The sequence below is a fragment of the Cylas formicarius genome, unplaced genomic scaffold (genome assembly GCF_029955315.1).
Source record: "Cylas formicarius isolate icCylForm1 unplaced genomic scaffold, icCylForm1.1 PGA_scaffold_7__23_contigs__length_41026272, whole genome shotgun sequence".
In the NCBI taxonomy this organism is placed as follows: Eukaryota; Metazoa; Arthropoda; class Insecta; order Coleoptera; family Brentidae; genus Cylas; species Cylas formicarius.
The window spans coordinates 14,508,506-14,527,645 of record NW_026844352.1 but is presented as its reverse complement, the minus strand read 5'-3'; the positions used below and the strand labels follow the sequence as shown (position 1 = coordinate 14,527,645).

The following is a 19,140-nucleotide window of genomic DNA, read 5'->3' as shown; positions in this document are numbered from 1 at the left end:
TCACTCCTTTATTCGTTTGTAATTTGCTGACCATTGGTTTTCGGAAAAAAAGTTTTTGAAGAGAGAGAAAAAAACGTTATAATTTTTTTTAAATAATGCTAATGATTTGATCAAAATTAAATATGAATCAATAAGACAAGCAAACGTATTGTTGAACTGAGGAGGCTTTTACTTGATGAAAATCCATTTATCAAAATAAATAAGAACTGAAAGTTCAGATTTTCACGAAATTATATATTTTGACATGACAATTGTTTCGACAACACCGTGTTTTGTCAAAATATATAATTTCGTGAAAATCTGAACTTTCAGTTCTTATTTATTTTTAAACGTATTGTCCGCATTTGCATCGAAAAGCAGACCGTAAGTAACAGATAATAAACTAAGCATCACAAAATATTGTTTTAAAACAATTTAAACATGTTATACATTTAAAACAAAGATGCTGTAATTATAAAGTGTAAAGAAACTCCTTTTTTTGTTAACGCTAGCCTACAAAGTCTTACAATACATTTACCCAGATTCTAAATTAGTCTAATTTAAAATAAAACAAATAGATTTTTTCAATCATACCTAAATAAAATGAAAGAGAGTTATTAAGAATGTTTTGGTGTGGTCTTTCTCCCCTTCTTGATTGCTACTTTGTAATGCTTAATTTTATACATATATATACATACTACACCGTTGCTTTCGAAAAATTCGATTTCCTTGATATGCGCTACGCAACGAAACTTAATTTCGGCGACGGTAGGTCCTAGGGGGACACATCGGCACTGAAATGATCAGCATCGATTTTTTTTTTATTTTGTCTGTCCGTTTTCCGTTCTCTGTCGACGCTTCATAGAAACGAGAATAATTTCCGGAACCGCTTAAGCCAATGCACTGAGACTTTTCTCCTTTTAAATGGACACGAGATACACTAACCTATAAGAAATTTTTCATCTGTATTTTGCACATTGTTATGAACTACGTGTCCAAAATTTGCAGCCATCGACTTCAAATCTAACCAAAACTAACTAATCAAATCTAGAGCTTAGCCCCTAATTGAACTTATTGAGAGTCGGGAAGTAATTTTAAAGATTTTAATACGGCAGGGTACCGAGAAAAGAAATTATTTCTGAAAAACGGCAAATACGATCGAAAAAATTTTTGAACGAAAAGACGCTCGAGATCCGGACCAAAAACCTTATTTTTGATGTTTTTTTGAAAATGTACAGGGTGGATTCTTCTTGTAATAATAATTGATCATGACTAGAAGGCTGTGTTTTAGTTATCTGTTTTTTTCACATGACCATATAGCCCGTATGGACAGCTAAAAATTTTGTATTTAAGGTTTTCACATATGGTACAGGGTATTCGGAATATTCTGTGCTATGTTAAAAAATGTAGTAGCTGTTTCAAATGTGCAGCTATCGACTTCAAATTTAGAAGAGATAGATGTATATGTCCGTACCCACAACTATACTGTAGAAACTGGCCGCAATCAAATATCGCAAATTATTTTAGAAATTTTTTTTTTGGGTTATTTCGGCCTCCAGAAAAAAAAATTCTCAAAAACTATTAAAACGATCGGCAAAATTCTTTAATCAGGAACTGTGGAAGATTCGGTACTATAACAAGCAAGCATTTTTTCAATTATAGACAAAAATCTAAAAGATCCCGAAAATTGTTTTTTTTCCAAAGTAAATTATTAGCGGTAAATCAAAATTCGTAAAAAGTATGGGTAATTAATTTGAACAGTACTATATATAGCCCGCATCAAGAGCTACATTTTTAGTACTTCGATTTTCGTCCATCACATGCGCTGCTCGAGATATTTGAAAAAATCCATATGAAAATCGCTTTTTCTCGCACTTAGTCCAGTCGCGCTGACGTCATTGACTATTACGGCGTTTTCGTGTATCATACAGGGTGCGCGAGATATTTGAAAAAATATAATTGGAAATCGCTATTATTTTTGTATTTATCTTGTTTGAAGTGACTTTGAAGTTCGACGAGACCTGAGAGATACTAGGGTGCTTGCACAATAAAATTACATCGATTTTGGGAAAGTTCCATAGCCTGCAGGAGGAAAAACAATGCGTCCCTCTAGGACAAAAAGCCGTTAAAATAAAAGCAGTGACTGTAGACTGCGCACCGCATAGTAAGGAGCAGTGGCTTCGTACAGCGATGAATTTTCGAAAGCAACCTTGTTTGTCGCCAACAATTTAATAAATGAACTACTCTCGAAACCAACAAGAAAACGGTACAAAAACTTGGGAGACACGGAAAATGTAAACGGCGGTCACTAGTTAACAACACAAATAAACTACCGAGAAGGAGGACGCAGATGCTAAAAACGTTTAAAACAAATATTACATACATATACATTAGCGATATCTTTTGCATGGCCGCCAAAAGTCACATATGCTGTATCACGATGGACGACCGGCATGCCGTTCCAGCTACACAAGAACTAACGCCAGTACGATGACGTACACCGAAGAACCGAAAGCAACCAATAATGTTGTAATAGTGTTTTAATTTTTCGGCAAAGTTTTATTCAAAGTTGGCACCTCTTAAATTAATAAATATAGGAAAAATAAAATCGGTGAGGTTTTAAAGTGACTAAACTAATAATTTATAAACAAATCAGTATCAAAATATTTTCAAACGTACCTCTTTCGATTAGAAAAATTGTAGAAAAGAATTTATTACAAGGCGATTTCTTGTGAATTTGAAAAGGCATTTTTTTTTCTGAGTCTAGGTAAATTGCACATCACAAACGCATAATAATTTATTGTAAGGTACATATTATTATTAAGTAATTATAGATAACACAATTGCAAGACGCTATGTAAAACATTTTGATCGGATTTGAATAGTCAATCAAGAAGTGGTCAATTAACGTCATTTGACAAGTAGTATATATCTAGCCTGTAAAACTACAAAGTTTTCCAGATACATTAAATTTTGGATCGTCATTATTAAGCTGATCGCCACTGTTATAATTACACCCCATTATTTGTTATTTTAGTAACCGATTAAAGACATCGTTTCTATGTTATACGCTTATAGGCCAGATAGGATTTAATAAAGGGTTTTTTGAAATTTGCAATAAAAAAAAAACACCTTACAAGAGCTCAAAAATCGTCAGGAATAAGCGGTAACGATAAAGAGGAAAGATAAAAATGAATTTTTAGACTGTACACTGGCCGTTAGGTAACGATCAAGCACAGCCGATACTAACTTTCATTCGAATTCCGGACGTAAACGAAAACTACCCAGAATACTACCCGGATCCCGTTTTTTCAACTCGCGGCCATATACCGGAAAACTCAAATTTGAGGTCACCCACAAAGCGCGACGCGAAGCGAACTGATTCGAATTCGATCGACGAGTTTGACGGCCGTCTGTCAAGCAGCAGCACCGCCCACTCTCGCCTCAACTCACTCTTACTCACGCAACGAAAAAAATAAAAACTTACCGTTGCGCCGATTCATGGCGGAGTCGAAAACACTATAGTTATCGTTATTCCAGGAATCCCGACCTGTTCCCGACTCGGCCTGATCTATAAACGGATCGATCGAGATATAGGGAAGAATTCCCGGTGAGGAAGGCAGCAGCGCCGTGACGAGAGCCCGTTCGATCTGGCAACAGTCCCGGAGACTATTTTTTTTCGGGATCTATATTTGAAACGTTCGTGGGGATCGGTACGATTGGCCGATTGCAAGCTGACGGGGCTAAGCAGAATATATACGGAGCGTTTGATAATAAGACGCTGATGCTTAACCCTTAAGTATAGTCCAGCACAAGTCTAAAGTCCAGTCCGAGCAATTGTACACTTACGTCACAGTATGTTTTGATATCCGCGTTAAGCTCAAAATGTTTAAATTTAACAAATAATTAAATCGCTTCAAAATTAACCAATGATTTGGTGAAAAAGAACAAAAACTTGTGGATTGTTTCACACGAAAAAAAATGCAGCAAAACCCTTAAACGCAGTAAACAATGTTACATTGGTACATAAGCTTGTTTCTGGTTGCATATTTTTATAAAGTACACGAACGTAGTGACCGGACACCAATTTATGCTATGTACTATTTGAAACTCTCAATTTTGCGGCACCGCTTCCTTGTGCGATAAGCCGAAAAGCCGAAATTTATATAACTTGCTGGTTTCTGGATCGAAAAAATTCATTCATTTTAATAATTACTTTTCCTCCCCAAAAATGTTTGGTTGTTGGAAAAAATGCAGTATTTCAAGCAGGAAATATCTGATGGAACAACCATGCGTTGCTCATAAACGACTGACATTTTTGAGAGAATTCAATCCAGTATTTTTGAACGAGACTTGGATTTTTAGTAAAGGAGCGAGAAAAAACTGTCAAGATGATTCTCCACAAACAATTCGAAAAAATATGTGAAGGAGTTTGCGAGATAATTTTACATGCTGGCTCTAGAAATGGCTTTCTAGAGTACGCCAGCATTATTTTTAATTTTTATTTTATTTATAGGTTGAAGTAGACTTTTTCTTACCTATAAACAGCGAAAATTTTTAGTTTTGTCCTCACGGAAACTCTCATTTCCTCAACACTGATATGCTTATTTTTGTTACTTTAAAAGGTTCGGTAAACAGCTGTTGCCAAAGCTTAGTGAACCTTCATTAATAATAAGTTCGGCCAAGCAATCTTTCGTCGAGTGGGAGGAAAAAGGTATATTCCATTTAAGCCAAGTTTAATAAAAGACCAGTTATGTTTTCTTTGAATATGAAATTATTTCAAAATACAGTCGAACTTCGATAAGTCGAACTGCGATTTGACACATTAAAATTTCGAGTTATCAATAAAAACTACAAATGCATATACTTTTTTGTGAATGAACATTTATTCATTCATTTTTAAAAATGGGTTATACATTACATAAATGCCCTAATATCTATGATTTTTGAACAAAAAACGAAAATTATGAAATAGTAGAACATACATATGTATTGTATATGTACCCAGTATATATAAACATATACATACATATGTATGTACATATTAAAGTTTACTCTTTCACTGGAAAAAAGTCAGTTATTTGTGACTGACGACCGGATTTCTTATTTTGGTTTTCAACAAAAGCTTCAATTTTATTTAAACAATCATAGAGGGAAACCGTTGTGTATTCACTGGTTTTCAAATAGGAACGCAAGACAATCAACGAATTTTCAACCAATTCATTTGAAGGTGGTTGCTGAGAATCATCTTCCAATTCCTCCTCCATCGTATCACTTTCGCAGTCATCTTCGATGTTTAACTTTACCGGTTCGGATCTGCAGGACTCGATAATATCTTTATCAGTAGGAAACTCTGAAGTAACAATATCCTCATCCACATGCATAAAATCGTTGATGGTGCTACCTTCTGCTACACCTCTAATGTTTGTCCAAGCTTTAAACTCGATTTCTATTTGGATTTCGTCTTCACTCTTTTCTTTCAGGCGTTCACGTAGGAAAATCAAGGGAACCTCATCTTCTTTCTTCTTCTTCCCATTCAGAATACTGACTAAAACCGGCTTTTTTAAAACAATTGGAAATTGTTTCAGGCTTAACGTCGATATTCCATGCGGTAGTTACGTCGTCAACACAATCCATTAGTGTAATGTTATAGTTTTTGTTTTCTTCGAAACGTTCCATTGCGGTGATGGCTGAATGTTTATTTTTCAAAATTGTAGACACTGTACTTGCCGAAATCCCATACTTCACAGCTACATCTTTATTTTTTTAGCCACTTTCCACTTCTTTTATAACCTTGAAATTTTGATCAACAGACAAAGCTTTTAAAGTACGTTTTGATGCCATATCAACAAATGCAAAAATCCAAAAATGTCGTTAATATAATGTGTAAATTGAATAGGGACAGTATTTTTCACTTAGTATTAACTAGTAAGTCATACAAGTGAACTTAGCAAGCACAGAAACTGAAGTGCTTGCATAGATACGTTAAAAAGACAGGTTAAGATCGGTCGTAATTAGGGGGTTCCCCGAGAAAATTAGACTTATCGAAGTTGGCACCAAATGTTTCGTTCGAATTATTAAGATATTCGAGTAATCGAAGTTCGAGTAATCAAGACAAACTAACACGCACTTCCTACTTTTGAAGCTATTGCCAACCAATTTGGGTCGACTTATCAAAAATTCGAAGTTCGATTGTATAATCTTTTAGGAATGGAAAGAGCATTGGAAAATTGCCATGGTGTTTTGGGGCTTCCGCCCTATCATTGTTGGAATAACTACAAAAATTAATTTATGGGTTTTTGTGACGTTACGAATAAAATTACTATTATGCGTCCTGCGTCGCCCAACTGTTTGCTTTAAAAGCGTTTTAAAATATGATCAGTTCACGTATTGCCGGAAAACAGCTAACACTACATTTAATACACTGTTGGCTCAAGAGTTCCAGGGATTCCGTGTAATGACGGAATTATTTCCGGTTTTCCGGTTTTAGTAAATCATTTTAATTAATACAGTGGTACCGGTGGTGCATGACAAGGTATTAAGGATTCAAATTCAATCAAAAACTCATTTATTATCAGTATGTAATTAAATCAGGAGAATGGCGACAAATACAAAAAATTAAGCATGATTCTGAGGTTCTGAGCATATCTGAAGTATTCACAAAAAAATCATAGAACGAACAAAAACAAAGCGTTCCTACGAATAACGAATAATAATAATCACTATGTTACAAATGTTCTAAAATTTAGTTTTGATTGGTATAAGGCTCTAGTCTTTATTATCGTCTTAATAGTTTGGTTAGTATGTCACTTTTGGTAGAGTGACTTAAAATGTCCTTGAGAGAGCGACTGCACAGCTTTCTAGTACTGATAAAAACTTTTCAAGAATGTCATCTACTGTTCTGCTCGCTTTTGCCCCGGTTTACTGTTTACATATCTGTTTTCTTCAATTATTGCTGCATCTTAACATAATATGTAATGCATAACGTAAATTCTTAACTAAATTTTTTTTCTGGGTTTATATTGGTAATCACCAATGTTTCTATTTCTTCCTGATCCTCAGCAATTGAGTCAACAATATCGTGACCATCAACCATTTCCTCTTCGATTTCTCCCCTACCATGTGTTTCTTCTCTTTCATTAGACTGTAGCTTTTTTGTTTTAGATCAACACTTGCTATATCGGAAACTTTTGTCTATTCAACTCAAAACACACCCTTCTATCCCTTTACAAAATATTTCTACCGATGGCCACACACGTGGTATACCCCCCTCCCTTCTTTGTCCATTCCCCTTATTTTTCACTAAAATGTAATATCAAAAATCAATGAAAAGGCACACAATAAATACCCTTTCCCCAAGCAAACGAATTATAAAACCTAATCTAGAACCGCGTTAAACGTGACAACAGTGTAGGAGCAGTAATTTTGTAGGTTGCAGTAGTTTGAGGTTATGTTTGAAATCCTAAATAATTTATTTACCCCCGTCGATTCGTAATAGCTGTAAGAGTCATGTAACTTCTTATAAAACAATTCTGAATATTCGACATTTCAGTTTTCGCAAAAAAATCATTACACAGATTTTAATAACAATTACAGGGTTCGACTATACCCGAAAAACAGAGTAATGGAAAATTACGTTTGACTAACATAAATCTGTCATTACAGGGAATGCCTGAAACTCTTAGGCCAGGTACGCTGTGACGGATATCACTAATTGACGCCGATATATACATACAGCAGTTACATAGTTAGTTTTGGTTAGTTCTGAGTACGTTCTTCTTAAAATGCAGAGAAATTAAATATGTATTTCTATATTATCAAAATCCACTGCGTATTATTTTATCCCATACCTTCCTATCATTGCCCATTTAAGGAGTTGTTTGGTCAGATTGTAAACGGTATTATGATGGCAAAATAGGTTCCACCAATCAAGTAACATCTGATGTACTACGTTTATGGATCGAAGCACTTGCTCCAGTTAAATAACAATCATACTGATACTAACATTAATGGAGTATTCATAATACTTTGTTACAGGTTTCACCCGAAAAATTGAAGAACTATTGTTTTTCAGAAATAAACCTATCTAATTGATATTTGTTTTCTCCATATATTTGACTAGTTTCATTTTGTTCTTTCGTATAAATGTTAACTTAAGGGGTGGCGTAAGGGTTGTAACCCCTAATAAAACTCTCCCCAAAAACCAAAGCACTGGTCTATTCATCCACCTATTACAACATTGCCTTTCTTGATATGCCAACCTACGAGGTCGACACGCCACTGGAATAGTGTCCTTTAAGTTTATTATCATTTCACCGGTCATAATCCCGCCGGGAGTTTTATTTTTGTAAAACAATAAAAGACTTGGTATTCTTAAATGGGATTGCCATTATTGAAAAAAAAAGTGAGGTTAATAATGGCAATCCTATTATTAAGTAGAAGAATAATGGCAATCCCATTAATGAAAAAAAAAAATGAGGTTAATAATGACAATCCCATTATTAAGTAGAGAAATAACGGCAATTCCATTATTTAAAAAAAAAGTGAAAAACAGAGATAATAGCAATCCCATTATCGAATAAAAACAATATCTAAATCATGTTACAATAGCAACAAACAAAGATGGTGATGATGGTATCGTCACATTCACAGGAAATGCCAACGCCCAACCTTCCCGCAGCAGTTGGATCAAGTACGCAAGCGTCAACATCAACATTCAAATTAATGTGAGTAGTTAGAAGACGCTACGAAATTAAACGACGAATTAAACGTCAGCGATAATTTAATGATCGCTAAAGCAGGCAAGCTTTGAAAAATTAAAACGTGTTTTGTAAATCGATGACATACCTCAAAGAAAATTCCGTATAGGGGAAAAAGAAGAGGTAAGCCATGAAAAATTCAAGGTTTTAAAAGGATCAGGTTTTAATTGTGTCCGCCAAGGACACATCATTGTAAGAAAATTGGCCACGGTGAAAGTGATTGTTGGTATAAGAATGGGAAACCCAAAAAAGACATTTTTATTAAAAAAAAAAATTGTGGTTAATAATGGCAATCCCATTATTAAGTAGAGGAATAATAGTAATCCCATTAATGAAAAAAAGAAGTGAGGTTATAATGGCAATCCCATTATTAAGTAGAGGAATAATGGCGATCCCATTATTAAAAAAAAGAGTGGGATTAATAATGGCAATCCCATTATTAAAAAAAAAAGAAAAACAGAGATAATGGCAATCCCAATATCGAATAAAAATTAAATCATGTTACAATAGCAACCCCGTTGTCTGTTTGTAATGAATTAAACTTCAAATAGTAGCATTTACAAAAATTAAAATTACAAAATAGGGCGAGGACGCTTTCAGAGCAGGATGGCCAAAAGCCACGTATGCTGACTCAGGACGGACGAGCGGCATGCCGTTCCAGCTACGCAGAAACAAAGAGCAATACGACGCACACCGAAGAGCCGAAAGCAACCAACGTTGTAATAGGTGGACGAATCGGTTTTTGGGGAGAGTTTTATTTAGAGTTGAAACCCTTACACCACCCCCTTAAGTTGACATAAATATGCCACTGAACCAAGTTGTAATTGTTATAAAAAAATAATATGTTATAAAAAAATAATAATATGTACCAAAGTATATGACATTTTTTGCGAATGGCCGCTTATGACCGTGTTTCTAGTAGGTTCTACCATTTCTAACACGTTGCAAAAGCCCTTAAAAAATAGCACGTACCTACTTTAAATTAATGAAATAATTAAAATAATCTAAAAATGGTAACAACATGGCTAAGACATACGGATCATTTTTAATTACGTCACTGTATGTGACTTTTTTTTTATTGCATGACGGGCGCATCAAATTTTGCATATCGTTCGCACGTCCTTTTATGTGCACATCTCATGGTTATAACCGTCTACTAAAAACAAGTTTTCACAAATATTAAGTCTGAGCCTCAGTCTGACCTATTTAGATAAAACTAATTTAACAAACAAATGATAAAAGAATGTGGGATGAGACGATATTATATATAATTATTATTATATATAACCTAAAAACTTATAGATAACCAATATTTTGATTTTTTTAATGTTTAAATTACACTGTCATTTTAACATTAGATTATTAAATTCTGATTTTCATTTAACGTTAAAAATTAAATTAGGCACTTTTTTATAATTGGATTGGAAATAATTTTTCTAAAACCAAAAGTACCAACACTCGTGGCCGATAAACTGGCGAGAAGATATGGTAAGAAAATATTTGCACGAACGTTAATGATCTTTGATAATTTTGAAAATAGACTTACAACTTAGACTTTGTTTCTAACATCGTATTCACTGAAACCACATTTAAGGATAGCGATAAGGCCCACATAATAATTTAATAAAATTATCTGCAAACTATGCAGTAAATTCTAATCCAAAGGACTTAAAACTTAACATACGGAATTGTCGACTTAATTAAGAAAGCACCTCCCAAGAATGTTACAACACTATGTGTTGCATATAATGTGATTTAGTTAATTTTATATAGCTCCTATATCGGCGGCTATATACTAACACAGTTAATACTAATTTGCAAAAGAAATCTGTTGTTAACAAGTTTTTTTTGCACAGAGTCATTATCTGGCATTAACACAGAAATTGCCAATTCAAACAATTTAGAAAAACAATCGAAACCTTTCTTATCCGCTGAAGGCAAAAAAGAATTACTACAGAAAAACTGGGAAGCATTTATATATAATTTATATGGAAAAATTAAGTTCAATTCAATATAAATTTCCGAAATTTCAGAAACAGACGTTAAGAAAAACGGTTATCTGCAACATGTTTTTTGCCTTTTTCATGAGAACATGCTTGCTTTTCCGCTAGTTTTCGCAATGCAACTGTGTGATAAAACAAAAAGTTTTTTATAAAAAAAAAGGGTTATATTTCTTAAAATTATTTTTTCTACTCCCGTCTGTAAAATACCTAATTACGCACCGATCTAGCGTGCGGGAAGAGCCACTTCTGGATTTTACCGCACGGGTTTGGGAGCAATCGGATGTTTTCGTAGATTTTACCCATGCTTTGAATTTTGACGTTTGTCAATTCTGACAGTTATGTCGGTGAATGTATTCATGTTGTTTTACGAAAATGTAGCCAAAAACTAACGGTCGTTGAAAAAATATAGTATGCAACACGTTCGGTAAACTTTTTAACACACTCGTTTATTAAACACTCGCTCCGCTCGTGTCAAATAAACTCGTGAGTAAAATGCCGTTTACCGCACTTGTTGCATAATATACTATTAAAGATCAGGAACAACCTAGAAGAATAAGCGTTATGAAAGGGTTATATTTCTTAAATTTATTTTAAAGATCAGGAACAACCTAGAAGAATGAGCGAATTTAAATATTTAATACAAGTGTTATTTGTTCCTACCGAAATTATATAAAAGCGTAAAAAAGCAACAAACTATAATTAATTCGGAATTAACGAATTAACAGAGGGTAACCAATCAGCGCAAGGCCGTCGTCAAATTTTAAACCAGCGTTGAAAATCGGTGGTGATACAACCTTCGTCACGGAGTGCCGAATGTTGTTATTGTTTCTCATCAAATCATGATTAAATTGACAAATTTTCACGTGTCATAGTTATATCTGGACTTGTGAAACTGGGTATTGCCCATACCAAGTTGACAATTACAACCACGACTTACCTTTGGGATTTAACCTCTCGGGATTAAACCAAGCATCTGAAAAAAAGAAGAAAAATTTTAGGGGGTTAGCAATGGTTAGTATATAGGTTTACGAAAATTAAGAGAGGCATATAAAAGGTTAAATTAAGTAAGCGAAAACGCCACCAATATAATATAAATAAACATTACATCGCAAATGCACAAATATATGTACAACGGTTTCCATTTCATAATTTCAAAATAAACTCGTACTTTTCGTCACGGCTACGAGCATTACTATTATATAAAAAAAAGTTTACATTTTAGTTATTTTTTCTTTCTTTCTTTCTTTAATTCCATTTTTTAGAATGTAATCGTGATAAATTAACCTTAAGGTAATCTTCCAGGAAAGTCTATATATTCGGTCCACACGTTCTAGATTCCTGCAGATATTTTCAAAAATCCATACGAATCAATCGAAAAAGTCAAAGCATAACTTTTTATACAGACACAATAGGATCGGTAGAATATTTGTGACCTTCGATGTGATGGTAAGTTATATTACTTACTGGGTTACGTCGATTGAATTACACATTCCCAAATTTTTGCAGGAGCTTACCAAAAGAAAAGTTTATTATTGCTAAAATGCGATAAAACCGCAACGCTTTACCGTACGAACGCTTAAATTTGCATTAAAATAAATATTTACAACGTTAAAAGCCCACTTACTTTATAGACTGGCAGTAAACAGGCCCATAAAGTATTGGCGCAATTTTTTTTCCTTAAGTTGCGTCAGTGCCTTTCGAAATTTGTGAACTGTATAAAGCAACTTGAACTAAGACATTCCAAATAAAATTGTCTAATTCATACTTTATTCATCCTCTATTTTCAACACCTAGTAACTGTAAACAATTAAATTCATTCTTATATTGGCTTAAAATTCTGCATACATCCTTTTTATTGTCACTATTAAATATCCTACAAATGCGTTAGACAAAAAAATCTCACAAAAAAAATTATTACATATGCCCTTTAGTTAGCTATGTTATAGTGCTTTCACAGATAACTGGTTTTGTCTTGTTGAACGCAATAAGACTATTTGTGCCGGTCCCATTGTCTAGAAGTGCTTCGCAATAAACAGTGCAGGGTCGGATAATTATAATGAAATTCCAAATGTTTAACAAAACAAGTTTTAAAATATTACTTGTGCCTACACTTATATATTACTATATACATATTTACATTATTCTATAGACTGTCCTGTGTCTCACCAAGTTAATAATAATCTGTTGAACAATATGATTGACAGTATTTTCGACAGTAATAACATTGACAGGTAAGCAATAAAACTTTTTTCACTATGGTGTTCTGGTTTTCAAACAATCTACATCAATAAAAGTCAATAAAAGAAGGGTGGGTAGGGTGTTATATTAAATATCACATATACACACCACTATTTTGCTGATTACCGCTTTGAATAACTCAATATGGAATGATTAAAACCCAAAAAACACAACATACAGCTAAGCTACCTTGGATCAATACAGAGGTGATTAACATCCCGATTAACATCGCCTTTCATTTGTAATTAATACGAAAAATAATTTAAACAAATTGTAAAAGTGATAACTGAAGTGTTGATGAAATAATAATTATTAATTCGTGATTATTTTCAAGAAAACACTTAAGTAAATAATAGATAAGCTACTAGGTATTTTCAGAAAATGCTACTTTAGTTAATTATATAATTAGAGTAGTAGAACCTAGTAAGTATTGCAATACACTTTCAATAAATTCTGCAAAAAAAAATGCCTACAACTTCCGCAAATCGACCACCACAAAGTTTCATTTGGTACCTAAATTAGAACTTTATTTGTTTTGGAAACCTGCATTCACCAAATCAGAGCCAGCGGACCAGTGTAATTTTCGTTATGATCAACTTAGCCGACCTACTGGTACGGCTTTTAATCTGATACCGATCATCGTAGCACTTAAAATGGGAGAAGAATTTTGTGACCTAATGCTTACTAATTTTAGTTTATATACATACAAACACACACTCTTTTTTGCTGAATGCTTTCAAAACTTCTAAAAGCTCACTTTGTTTATGTATTCAGAAAAATATAATTTGCTGCCATCTAGTACTGATTCTGTACTATTTGTCTCTGGAAACTAACCAAATCTACAAAATTAGAAGAGCTAGGTATTTTTAGAAAATGCTACTTGCTTTATTTATCTAATTATACAATTATAATAGTAGACCCTAATAATAATTATCGCAATTCACTTAATAAATTCTGAAAAAAAAATTGCTTAAAACTTCCGCCTCGACTTATCGATCAACACAACCTAAATAAAAACCTCATTTGTTTTGGAAGCATTGATCACCAAATAGTCAGCGGACCAGTGTAATTTTCGTTATGATCAACTTAGCCGATCTACTCATTCGACTTTTAATCTGATACCGATTATCGTAGTGGGAGAACAATTTTGTGACCTAATGCTTAATACCTATAGTTTATACAAATACATACTTTTCTATGCTGAATGTTTTTAAAACTTCTAAAAAGCTTACTTTGTTTTGTAACTGTAGTCAAGAAAATATAATTTGCTGCCATCTAGTGCTGGATTTCCGACTTTGGAAACTAACCAAATCTCACCAAATCTACAAAATTAGGAGAGCTAATCTAATTATATATTTATAGTATTAGAGCCTAATGCCTAAAACTTCCTCATATCGACGAACACAACTTTTAATTTGGTACCTAAATAAAACTTTATTTGTTTTGGAAACACTGGATTCACCAAACAACAGCCAGCGGACCAGTGTAATTTTCGTTATGATCATCTTAGCCTACCTACTGCTTCGGCTTTTAACCCCATACCGATCATCGTAGCACTTAAAGTGGGAGAAGAATTTTGTGACCTAATCTTAGTTTATATACATACAAACACATACTTTCTTTTCAAAACGTCTAAAAGCTCACTATGTTTATCACTTTACCACTGATAATGCAAATTTACAGCCGTAGGTAGCACCAACCAAAACCATTTTTCTGTGAAATTACTATATGTCATCAAAAGTTTAAAAAAATATTTTTGTTTGCGCGCAAATCATCTGGTAAAACAAATACCAAGATCCTATAGACTCTTATAAAGTATCCAAGCTTGTAAATATCAGTCAGTACATTGATATGTAGAATCAATTATATTTGATGGTCTTTGCTGGTATTCCAAAATTAAGAAAGTCGAAGAAAAAAAATGATGCAATTCCGTCATTTCTATATTCCAGATAAGATGTAAAATAAAAACAAAGTAAAATAAGTTATAGCCAATTGTCAATCCGCTACCAAATGACACGGAAAAGTGCACTTTTGTTCTGGCATCCTTGCTGTCACCTGACAGTATTTGGATTTTAAGCATTATTTCTTGTACTGGGTACGTTTTGACTGCAAAAAGTTAGATTTGACGCCAATCGTCGGAAATTCACAGTCCAAGCGATGAATAACAAAATGCATCCATTTATTACACAAATTATTATTGGACTTTGATGCTCCATACTCGCCGTACTTCCTACGTTTTCGGTCATGTTCGTCAAAAACACAACGCTTTGTTCGGATGCACCTTCTCGCATGGTCGCGTTAGCGATAGAAAACCTGTTCGCCGTGTGCATAACCAAAACCGTATCACGTGTCCCCGCGATAATAAGATCTCATCAAATAAAATACGCGACCTTTGTCGCCACGACAGCGTAAAAAGAATACACGACATATACATACTTGGAGTAAACATGACGCACAACAAAGACCTTTGTTGGGCTTTATCACCGCCGAAACTTTTCACGGGGCAACTTTTCGAATTGAGTCCGTTGAACACGTCATCGACCACCTCGTTCGCCACTTTTTTGAGCTCTTCCGCCATTACGATCCCAGTTTGAGAGACACGCACACACCACAAAACAATCGATCGCTAGAGGGTTGCTTTGTTTTCTGACAGACGCCGGCCGATTCGCGATAGCTTCTTATCACGGACAGACGAGTAAACACACGCACGAAACCAACGCGATTTGATTGCTATGAATAGACACAGGAAAGTACGCTCGATGTTATTGTGGTAAACAATAGGTGCTAGCAAAAAATTCTGTAGACGAATGCACGGATACGATAAAAGTTTGGGCAGGCGTACCCGACGACGTTATCGATTTGACAGCGCTTAAAAACAGTCCCCATATACAAGCTTAATCGAGTGGCATGGGAGTAGCTTGAGGGGGGTCAAGAAGGGCGCGATACGCCTGTGCAGCGGGCGATAAATGTTACTAAATGCTATCATCAGTTTCAATAAAAATTAAACTTTGAACCCGGTACGATTGTTACGGCGCCGAAGTACGGACTCCTTTGGGTTTATTATTAGATTTGGAAGGTTGGCGAAAATGACAATGCCCTGGTCTTTTTTATTAGGCGATGTAACGAAAGCCCCGTTTTTTTTATTGCTATTTACGTAACGGTAAGGACGGTAAAAATTTTGTATACCATATACAAAGTACAAATTGGAGCCAGGGCGTGATAATTGTTATCAATTTATTACGTCAAAGTTTAGTATTGGATAGCTACTAACGAAAGTATAATCCTCGGCAATATCACCAGAAAAATTTGAGATGGTTTTTTAGTTTTATTGTCCAATTTTTGTCATATTATGATTTATTTCCATTTTTACGCGTATACGCCATAATATTATTTTAAAAACCAGTTCGGTGGGAAAAATTTATTATTTTATAATATATGTACGTCGCTTTCCGGATGATGATTCTGCGTAATATTATCATTTATGGTAAACATGCAATTGTACCCATATAAAAATTAAACCAACGAAAATTTATAACCGTTATGATACTCGACTTTATATCAGGCTCACAAGTTTTTCGCGAAGTTGGTCCTGTATAAATATTCATTTTTTCCAGTGGCGTGTGGCTTTTTTACTGTTGACCGCTATAACTAGATTTATTGGCGATTTTATAATTTAATGTTAACGCACTTGGGAAGTAACACTTGTAATATTCATATCGAGTTTGGGTTATATTATATACTTGGTCCAGACTATACCGAAAACATCATTTTAATTGTAAGACAATTTTAATTTATTTAATACATTGAATTATTGATTTGAATTTGTTGAATTGATTCATTAATTAATGATAATTAACTTCAACCTAAAAAATATCTATCGTTAATTTGTCGTAGTCAAATATGTTTTACACGAACATTCGTCATGTATAAAGGAAAAAAAATATATAACACCAATGATATGACATGAAATAGACGAGCACGGATGTGAGAATTTTTTTGAAAACTCTCAATTTGGTACCATGACGCAGAGTGATGCAGCGGATTTCCGTTATGATACCTATAGAGAGACCCGTTCCGTATTTGGCATCACAAGCAAACATTTTCGTATTTGCGGTGAGAATGTAACACAAGGGTGGCCCGAATCATTATGTATTACTTATAAATACTGTAATCACCTATGACGTCTAATGATGACAATGAGCGTCGCCGCAGTTTGCTGACGTCGCGTTAAAATGAGCAAAATAAGAAAAATACATGATTTATCTGTGTATAGGAGAAGTTAAAAAGTACTCTAAGGGGCGATTCCTTGTGAGATTTTAACTCAAAAATGTAAATCATAAATATTTTAATAAACTTCATAATAAATATATAATATAATAATAATAATAATAAATAAATGCAACAGTTTCAGAGAAAATGGTTATTTCATGAAAATTCACATTTATTTGTGGAGTGCTGGAAAAGAAAATAGGAGGCCTGTGTTGTTATTATTGACGACAGGTATTATTGACGACAGGTATTATTGAGCAATTTCATATTTCCCTATAAACTGACTTTCTGCTGTTTAAAATGTTACAATGTTAAGAACACTCTATATGGGTGTGACCGATTTCTTTTTATTTGCATTGATGCTTTGCAAATGGCTAATTCAAATTTTGAGCAATTTATTAATATTGTTCTGAGCTTTCAAAAATATATCTCATAAGAGGTATTTCAAATACAAAGCGTATGTTGTTGTTAGAGAAATTGTATGAGAAATTGGGTATAATATCATTTAATTTTGCTCTTGTTGCATCTTATATAACCCACAAACAAAAAAATTACATTAAAAATATATGCTTTATATTTGGCAACAAACTTAATGAAGTTTGGCAAAATCTCAAACGATAATGGGCGACGGGTGACGTCATCGTTATGTTAACCAATGAAAATGGTTATAATACAATTGCACGCAGCCGCAAAAGTTTTGTATTTTAGTTTTTAATATATTAGTTTTTTGTATACAACTACTATTGCAGTATTTAAATGTTACCATATGTAGGAGTTATTTTATTGAATCGTAACAGGAAGTTTCGAAAATGTAGATATAAGCTTTGAGTGTTCAGAATTCAGGTAAAGAATTTCAGATAAAGAATTTTTATTTAATTTGAACCACTTGCAGGGAGTTTCAAAACGAATACGAAAAAGTTAAGGGGGTGAACCATTTTTCAAAATAAAGGGTTGTTTGTTATATAAACGTTGTCTCAAAAGCCGACCACTAGTTTTTATTTTTTATCTTAAGAACAAAAATAATTAGAGAACAATAAAAAAATGAGTGGAGCAGATTGAATTAGACCGTCATTAAAAAAAACTTACTAAAAGCTTATGCAATGACAACAAAATATATTTTTTTAATTTTAGCCTCATTTAGAAATTTTTATCTCCTGAATTTATTTCCAAATAAAAAATAAAATGAGATTAAAACATTGATTAACTTAACTTAACCTAAAAACTAGTGGGCTGCTGTCATGTCTTAAAGGCCATTGTTATTATTGCTTTATAGGACATTGAATTTGAATTTGAATACAAAATCCGACTAATTTAAGCAAAAATTTATTATTGTCAATTGTGCAATAATATGACTATTAATTCAATAATGGTGCAGTCTGTGCAAAATATTATTATAGGGCAACCGTGGACAAGTATTAAGAAAATTGCAGCAGAATTAAATACAACCCTATGAAAAACAACAGTTATATCCATACGACGTAAATAGCGTTAAAGCTCTTTTACCAATATATATCGAATTTAGAACGATTTGTTTTCCGACATGCAATAATTTTATTTTCTTATTTGGAAACTGTAAGCTTTATTAAAAAATATATTATTGTTCTATCTATATCAGTTTTTTCGATAAAAATATTTTTCCAGCCTATTTATAAATGGTCGGCTTTTGACACAATATTTATAGAACAAACTACCCTTTATATTAAACAGGAAATCACCCCCTTAGGATTTTCACATTCGTTTTGAAACACCCTGGATAATTACGAAATTTGATTTTTATTGCCGATTCGTTTATGGATTTTCCAATTCCAATTCAAAAGATCATATCGGAATTGAGGAAGTAGATTGCGAAAAGGTAATAAGAAAAACCATGACAATCTATTATCTAAAAATTG

General features: G+C 33.4%; 1 protein-coding gene across 6 annotated transcripts in view; it reads right to left on the bottom strand.

Moving 5' to 3' along the window:
• Window positions 1-19,140, bottom strand: part of LOC132705734 (reticulon-1-A) — a 41,247-nt gene that overhangs the window by 19,872 nt on the left and 2,235 nt on the right. Inside the window, exons 1-2 of one of the 6 annotated variants that reach the window (XM_060676568.1) lie at window positions 15,416-15,863; window positions 11,679-11,714 (exon numbers count right to left, since the gene is read on the bottom strand). The exons of 1 other annotated variant lie outside the window; for it this stretch is intronic. In XM_060676568.1, coding sequence (XP_060532551.1) covers window positions 11,679-11,714; window positions 15,416-15,557 — 178 coding nt within the window. In that variant the 5' untranslated portion in view covers window positions 15,558-15,863. Of the gene's footprint in view, window positions 1-3,229; window positions 3,348-3,466; window positions 3,622-11,678; window positions 11,715-15,415; window positions 15,867-19,140 lie in introns of those variants that run through there. 4 more of the 6 variants (XM_060676566.1, XM_060676569.1, XM_060676571.1 and 1 more) reach the window with 4 other exon arrangements.